This window comes from Dipodomys ordii, unplaced genomic scaffold (genome assembly GCF_000151885.1).
Source record: "Dipodomys ordii isolate 6190 unplaced genomic scaffold, Dord_2.0 Scaffold1, whole genome shotgun sequence".
Lineage (NCBI taxonomy): Eukaryota > Metazoa > Chordata > Mammalia > Rodentia > Heteromyidae > Dipodomys > Dipodomys ordii.
The window spans coordinates 20,870,254-20,878,916 of NW_012267217.1; the positions used below are offsets into that span (position 1 = coordinate 20,870,254).

An 8,663-nucleotide genomic window follows, 5' to 3' on the forward strand; every position below is an offset into this window, starting at 1 on the left:
TGGGCGCTGTCCCTCAGCTCTTCAGCTCAAGGCTAGCATTCTACCACTTGAGCCACAGCACCACTTCCGGCTTTTTTCTTTTTGCTTATGTGGTGCTAAGGAATGGAACCCAGGGCTTCATGCATGCAAGGCAAGCACTCTACCACTGAGCCCCTTCCCAGCCCCCTTGAACTTTCTTTTACTTTTTTTTTTTCTCTTTTGGATGGGAGAATGTTGAGACAATATCTCCCTATGTGGTTCCAATTGGCCTTTTAACTTCCATGTAGGTTCTTATCCTTCCCAATGATAACTATAATTCTCTCTCAGTAAAACTAAAGTGCTGAATGTTTATAAATACTCAAAAAATTTAATAGGGTTTAGAATCAGTTTACAGCTTTTCTTCACCAGTGAAGTCAGAATATATAATCTGTCTTCAGTTAAAAAGAGAGAGAGAAAGAGAGATGATTACATGTAGTCTGTATGTCTTAAGGGTTAGTTATCAGTAAAGTTCCCAGAAAAGTGTCAGGTACACAGTATGGGCTTAATAAATTATATTTTGAAAATACTTTTTGTTACTTATATGAATATATTTTTTGGTAGTGCTATTCAGGGCCTCATACCTGATATGCAGATACTCTACCACTTTATCTCCTGCCCAACTTGTGTGAAATATAGATAAAATAATATTTTTCATTAGTGCCTGCATATATTAAGGTGCTCTGCATACTGATTTACCTTGAATTATTTCAGTTGATGCCTGGACAAGTGTAATTGTTTAATAGCCTGTTTCAAAATAGACTGTTAAAACTGTCTCAGTTGAACAATGAATGAAAAAGGGAATCTCATTTTCACTAAACTAAAAATAGGGAATAATTACATTAGAAATGGTTTTACTAAAAGCCCAGTGAAACACTAGATGGCAGTAGAGTTCAATCAACTAAGATTTACCCCCACTATAAATGCCAAATCTTATTCATTCAAATCTTTCTAGTATAATTTCACTTTGTGAAAATCCCAGGAATAAGCGAATTACAGGAAATCTCATTATCAGTAATTTTACTGAATTTATTGTCAGATAAATTATGAACATCCTGAATAGTATCAACCAGTTGTCAAGTCTGTCTTTCCATTAGTTATTATTTATACAAGTAGTAAATCTAAGATGTTTGAAATACATTTCTGAAAGAAAATTAAGAAACTTGGAAAATCTTATTAATCTTATTAATTTTAATAAAGTAATAGTATAAAATAGATATCATTGACTAATAATTTCAAATGACTGGCATAGAAGTTACTTCTTAAGTAGAATTACTAACTGAATAATCTGACTATTAAAATATGTTGGGCAGAATCCAAATGGGAAAAACCTGATGACTTTATTCCACATGCTGGTGATGTGCCTTCTAAAAGTACAGTAGATGAAAAATCAGTTGGCTCTCTGGAAGAATCCAAATCTTCAGTTTCACGTAGTGACTCCACTGGAGAACAAGAGGCAGAAGGAGAGATTCCAACAGAAAGAGAAAAGCTAAAAATAACGTTTAAGGTAGGGTCTTGATTTACTTTTCATGTAAGTTTATCGGTTTTATCAGAAACCTTGGTAGCACTTCTTCAGTCTTTTGTAATAAGGTAGAAGTAAATTTAAACAAGTTTGTATTGCCACACTTACCAGTTTTGCTTTCTATGGTTTTCTATGGTTATTCATATTCAGAAGGTCTGAAAATATTGAATGGAAAATTCCAGAAATAATAAGTTTTAAATCCTATGCTATTCTGAGTATCATGTTGAAGTTTTTGGTTTGTTTTTTTTTCTTGGTCAGTACTTGAGACCTCACTCACTCAGCTTTGTTGTTTACAGCTGCCATTATTCCACTTGAACCATGCCTATCACTAGTCTTCTGCTGGCTCTTTTGGAAATGAAATCTCTCAGACTTTTCTGCCTGGGCTGGCTTTGAACCAAGATCTTTACGGTCTCAGCTTCTTGAGTAGGATTACAAGTGTGAATCACTGGTGCCTAGCTTCAAATATCATTTATAATTGTTATATTTTATTATTCTTGTTATTTTTATTAGTTTTTTACTGTTTGTTTGTTTTGTTTTTGCCAGTATTGGAGCTTAAACATAGGGGGTCTCATGGTCTCACTGGGCTTTTTCCCTCATGGCTGTCACTCTACCACTTGAGCTACAGCTCCACTTCCAGCTTTTTGCTGATTAATTGTTCATAAGAATCTCTCAAATTGGTCTGCTCAGGCTGGCTTTGAACTGCCATCCTGAGGTCAACCTCATGGGTAAAGATGATTATAGGCATGAGTCACTTATACTCAGCACTATGACTACTTTATAAGTTAAACAGGAATATATGCATAAAAAATATGCAGAGAGTTTAGTTCTGTTCATGATTTTAGATATCTACCATGAATCTTGAGACACAATCACCAAAGATAAAAGGCAGAGAGTACTATATTCTGGCAGCTGCGTAAATGGTTGTACTCTCTACTTGAGTCCTAAATTTGAGAAGCCCCTAATATTTCAGAATTGTCTCTAAAGGCCACTCTGCACATCTGTACTAGAAATATGAACTTGCATATCATTTACCCACTAGTGGTACTTTAATTTTCAGAAGAGGTGACATAGCCTAGGAGATTAAACCTGGGGAACCATGTGGGACATTAAACCTTTAATTAACAGGCAGGAAAAAAAGCAACCCTCAAGGTAGAATGGGAAAGAGGGATAGGAAGTTTGCAGAAAAGCAAAACAAACAAAAAAAAATTAGTATTTTTGTATGACTACTGGGGCTTGAACCAAGAGCCTGATAGCTGTCAGTTTTTTCACTCAAGGCTTGTGCTCAACCACTCTGATCTACAGGTCCACTTCCAACTTTTTGGTGATTTCTTAGAGATAAGGATCTCATGGACTTCCTGACCAGTCTGATTTTGAACTGTGATCATCAGATCTCTGCCTCATGAATAACTAGGATTACAGGCCTGTGCTACCAGAACTCAGCATTTTCTTGTATGTGTGCAAGTAGTGAGGCTTGAACTCAGGGCATCACTCTCTCACTTGGCTTTTAAGCTCAAGGCTGGCACTCTACCACTTGAGCCACTCTACTTCTCCAAAATATTTTAATGTCCCAGAGTATTTTGAGGATTAGCTAACTCAAGAAAAGGAAATATATATACTCAATTGACAGGAAGTCTTTGCATGCCCTTCTAGAAGTTTCTCTAGATTTTTAGGTGGCAGAACTGATTATAGATGGTAAAAAAGCAGTCATGTGGCTGGGACATGAAATGAAAAATAGAATCTATAGACTTGGTGGTGCATGTCTGTAATGCTATCACTTGGTAAGCTAAAGCAAGAGAATTACAAATTTAAAGCCCCAACCAAAAAGAGAGAGAAAAAGAAGTAAAATTCATATAATAGGATAGTGACCAAGTATTGAATCATAATGATAGATTTTTTTTCCCTTGAGAAGGACTTCAAAGGAAGGAAAAGAGAATATCAATCAGAGTAGATACATAGGTTTTAAACTAGAAGTGATTTTTTTTTTTAATAAGAAGGTAAGGTATTTATTTTCTGTGAGAAGCTGTGATCAAAAGTTGGTGACTGAAAGAAAATTGAAACAATCATGCCTTTAGCTTCAGTTTTCTCACTCATAAAGAAATTAAGAATTGGGAGCCACCAAAGAGATCAGAACATTCTTAAGGTTTTTAGACAACTGCAGGAATTTAAGTACAGATGGTGACTTAGTTGCTGCCAAAGTAATCAGTGACAACAGTAGTGCCCAGAGGCCTTGGATTATATAAGGAAGAATGGTTAGTGTAGAAAGTGATGTGATCCCCAGAGGAAGGGATCGTCATTGCATATGAATCAAAAGTATAAAGTATTATAACCTATTGAACCTCTGCAAAAATGTTTTATTAAGGGGGAGGAGGGAAAGTAGGAGGAAAATGAGGGAAGGGGTAACAAGTTTGACAAGAAATGTACTTTTTACCTTACGTAACTGTAACACTGTAACCCCTCTATAAATCATCTTGGCGATTAAAAAAAGAGAGAAAGTCATGGGCCAGGTACTAGTGACTTATATCTGTTCAGCCTCTTTACAAAGAAGTGGAAGCCAGATGTTGGTGGCTCATGCCTATAGTCTTAGCTACTCAGAGACTGAGCTCTGAGGATCATGGTTCAGTCAATCCAAGCAGGAAAGTCCATGAGACTCTTTTCTCTAACTAACCAACAAAACACCAGATGTTGAACTGCAGCTCAAGTGGTAAAGTGATAGCCTTGAGCAATAAAGTTCAAGGACATTGCCCCAGCCCTGAGTTCAAGCTCCAGAGGACCAGCACAAAATGAATGAATGAATGAAAATGAATAAAAATTTAAACTTAAAACCTATGTTTGTCTGTGTACATTTATTGTTACTTATAAATGTAAACTGTTAATGTATCATTTATAAATCTGTAACAAAACATTTCCAAGAACCTAAAAAATTTGTATCAGATACTGGTAACTCAACTCTTGTAATCCTACTACTCAGGAGGGTGAGGTCTGAAGATCTCAATTTGAAGCCAGCCTGGGCAGAACTAGAAAGATAGAAATGGAGGTGAGGCTCAGGTAGTCAAGTGTTAGCCTTGAGCAAGAAAGCTAAGCAAGAGCTTGAGATCTTGAGTTCAAGCCACTAGCACCAATAAAAGGAAGATGTTTGTTTTTATCAAGTGTTATTTATTGCTTTTTACATTTTAGGAAAAAAATAAAAACAGTAACAAAAGAACAGAGCCAGAATCAAAGAAAGAAAAAACTACTCAAAAACAGAATTCAAGTCCAAAGGAAGAAAAATCCAAACCTCTTAAAAAAACAAACCCATATGGAGAATGGCAAGAAATCAAACAAGAGGTTGAATCTCAGTAAGTACCAGAAATTTCAATATCACTCTTACAACAAGTATTATACATTTCAGTAATTCTGTAATTCCATTAGAAGTAGAGCTCATAGGGCTGGGAAGGTGGCTCAGTGGTAGAGCGCTTGCCTTGCATGCCTGAGGCCCTGGATTCGATTCCTCAGCACCACATAAGCAAAAAGCCGGAAGTGGCGCTGTGGCTCAAATGGTAGAGTGCTAGCCTTGAGCTGAAGAGCTGAGGGACAGTGCCCAGGCCCAGAGTTCAGGCCCCACGACCGGACCCAAAAAAAAAAGAGCTCACAAGCCAGTGGCTCAGGCCTGTAATCATAACTACACAGGAAGCTGAGATCTGAGAAGACGCAGAGCCAGCCTGAGCAAGGAAGTCCATGAAACTCTTTTATTTCCAGTTAACTGCCAAAAGGTCAAAAGTGGAGCCGTGGCTGAAGTGGTAAAACACCAGCCTTGAACAAAAAAGCTAAGAGACAGCAGGTAGGCCTTGAGATCAAGCCCCACTACTGGCACTAACTAAAGTATAGTTCATTCTTTTAGTTCTAGAATTTTTTTATTTTTTCTAACTAAATATTTTAAGATGTAAGGCAGTAGTAAAACTAAGCTCCAGTTCCTACCAAAACATTACACTTTTTTTTTAACTAGTATATAGTGGTTGTACATGAGAAGGGTTTCATCGTGACATTTCCAAGTATTTACAAAGGTATTTCGATTAAATTCCTCAATTCCTCTTTCTTACTCCCTCCTCCCTTCTTAAAACATGTTTCATTGCCAAGACATACTTCTGATAACAACACATAGTCAGATTTTCATGTTCTCAAACCTCATTATTCTCAGAAACGTGCATATTTAAATGCTTTAGCATTGTTCTCTTGAAAATGGCTTTCTACACTTCAGAGTTTTTAAGCCAATACCCAACACAAGTTTGTTAGCAGTTAAAGTCGTGATAATAATGTAACCTGATTTATATTACTTATTTGTTCAATTTAGTTCTTAGGAACATTTATACCATGAAAGTAAGAAGACACCCCAGGTTTCACATCTCCATGTTTCTTTTTGTTGTTGGTGGTGGTGGTGGTGGTCATGGCATTTGAACTTGGGACCTGGGCACTGTCCCCAAGCTCTTTTGCTCAATGCTAGCACTTATACCATTTTGAGCCACCAGCACCCAGCTCCATGTTTCTTTATAAGATGCTTGTTTTGTGTATGTTTTTACAGCAAATTACTTATTAATACTGTTCATTAAAGAAAAGGAGAGGGCTGGAAGGTAGCTCACTGGTAGAGTGCTTGCCTCACATGCATGAGGCCCTGGGTTCGATTCCTCAGCACCACATAAACAGAAAAAGCCAGAAGTGGTGCTGTGGCTCAAGTGGTAGAGTGCTAGCCTTGAGCTGAATAGCTGAGGGACAGCACCCAGGCCCAGAGTTCAGGCCCCACGACCAACCAAAAAAAAAAAAAAAAAAAGGGACTTATTTTCTCATGACATAGAGTAATACTAATATTAGTCTATCCACATCACCCAAAATGAACCTTATATGGAAACTAAGTACTAAAAAGAACTTGGATGAGAGTAATGACAGTCTATGTCCTAGTCTAATTGGGATTCTTTAGGTATTAAGTAACATAGTTGGGAACAACATGTTATAGGGTGCCAGTAGCTTACACTGTAATCCTAGTTACTCAAGCGTCTGAGATCTGAAGATCACATTTTAGAACCAGCCCAGGCAGGCAAATCCATTAGACTATTATGTCCAGTTAACTAGCAAAATAATTTTCTGGTTTCTGGCTTTATTTTCTTTTGTTTATTTTTGAGACATAGCCTCACTTTGTAGACTAGAGTAGTCCTCCACCACTCCCAAGTGCTAGGATTTTAAATGTGTGCCTCTGTGCCAGGCTTAAGATCTTATATAACAGTACCTGATTACGTTCCAGAAAACATGCCACCTGAGTTTCCATCACCAGTTTATAAAAGTTACTATCTCATTGAACACTTACTCCCAGTATTAATTACTTCTGAGCTTTTAATTACTACCTAATTTAGAAAAAAAGTATCTTGTCAGCAGAGTGCCAGTGACTTGCTCACACCTGTAACCCTAGCTCTCAGGAAGCTGAGATGTAAGGATCACATTTAAAGCCAGGCAGGGCAGGAAAGTCCTGAAACTCTTACCTCCAATTAACAACCACAAAGCCAGAAATGGAGCTGTGGTTCAAGTGGTAAGAGTCCTAGCCTTGAGCAAAAGAAGCTAAGAGGCAGCGCCTAAGCCCTGAGTTCAAGTCCCAGAACCAGCACCAAACAAAAGTATATTGGAAGCTGGGGAAGGAGAATCTTGAGTTCCAGATGAGCCTGGGGTATATATAAAACTGTCCCACAAGCCGGGCACTGGTGGCTCACGCCTGTAATCCTAGCTGCTCAGGATGCTGAGATCTGAGGATCACAGTTCAAAACCAGCCAGGGCAGCAAAGTCCGTGAGACTCTTATCTTCAATAAACCACTAGAAAACTGGATGTGGCACTGTGGCTCACGCGGTAGAACACTCACCTTGAGCTGAAGAGCGCAGGGACAGCAAAAGGCCCAGAGTTCAAAAAAAAAAAAAAAAGCTGTCCCACAAAGGAGGTGGGGAAAAGCAAGCCTGGTGGCTCACACTTCTCAACTATATAGTATAGAGGCATAAGTAGAGTAGGAGCATCATGATGTAGGCTTGCCAAGGCAAAAAAAAAAAAAAGCAAAAGGGCAGGGAATGTGGCTCAAGTGCTAGTACATCTGCCTAGAAAACAAAGGCTCCGCGTTCAGTCCTATAACCACCAAAACAAAAGCAGCATTGCCAGACACTGGAGCCAGGCTTACTCCTGTGATCCTAGCTACCCAAAAGACAGATCTGAGGAACTTGGTTTGAAGCCAGCTCAAGCAGAAAATTCCACATGACACTTAAGTAAACCACCAAAAAGTTGGAAAGAAGTGTGGTTCAAGTGTTAAGCAGAAAAAAGCCAAGTAAGACCTCAAGGTCCTGAATTCAAGCCCCAATACCAGGATAAACACACACGCACACAAATACAGGGTTGCTGGCAGTCTAAAGGAAAATAGGAATGTAAAACAAAAAATTAACAATACTTATTTCAGCACAACTAAGAAAAGTTCTAGACACCATTTTATTTCAAAACAAATCTTCTATCTGCTTTTTTCTGCATGCCAGCTTCTCTTCTTCTGCAAAATACTTGTTTCCAAATTGATGCTATGTAGTTCCTGATAGGTTTACATATTCTCAGCTGCTGAAGGAAAATGAAACACAATGATCATTATGCTCTCTTCAAAAAATCTGTGAGAGGGGCTGGGAATGTGGCTTGGTGGTAGAGTGCTTGCCTAGCAGTCAGGAAGCCCTGGGTTCGATTTCTCAGTGCCATATAAACAAAGCTGGAAGTGGCACTGTGGCTAGCCTTGAGGAAAAAGAAGCTCAGGGACAGTGCCCAGGCTCTGAGTTCAAGCCCCAGAACTGGCAACAAAAAAAATCTGTGTGGGATTGATGGGTGGTATAATGAGCTTTCCTGCTCTTTCATACCTGCCTAAGCAAGAATGGGGAACCTTTTCTCTTCCAAAGGCCATTGATATTTTTACAGTATCAATCACAGGCCATACATAATTGTCAATACAAGAGTCAGAGTCTGTCCCATCATGTGGCAAATGATTTTTTTTTTTGGGGGGGGGGTTCCGGTCGTGGGGCCTGAACTCTGGGCCTGGGTGCTGTCCCTCAGCTCTTCAGCTCAAGGCTAGTGCTCTACCACTTGAGCCACAGC

General features: G+C 38.7%; 1 protein-coding gene across 1 annotated transcript in view; it reads left to right on the plus strand.

Moving 5' to 3' along the window:
• Positions 1-8,663, plus strand: part of Wbp4 (WW domain binding protein 4) — a 24,661-nt gene that overhangs the window by 10,158 nt on the left and 5,840 nt on the right. Inside the window, exons 6-7 of the mRNA XM_013010522.1 lie at positions 1,293-1,522; positions 4,712-4,872. Coding sequence (XP_012865976.1) covers positions 1,293-1,522; positions 4,712-4,872 — 391 coding nt within the window. The remainder of the gene's footprint in view (positions 1-1,292; positions 1,523-4,711; positions 4,873-8,663) is intronic.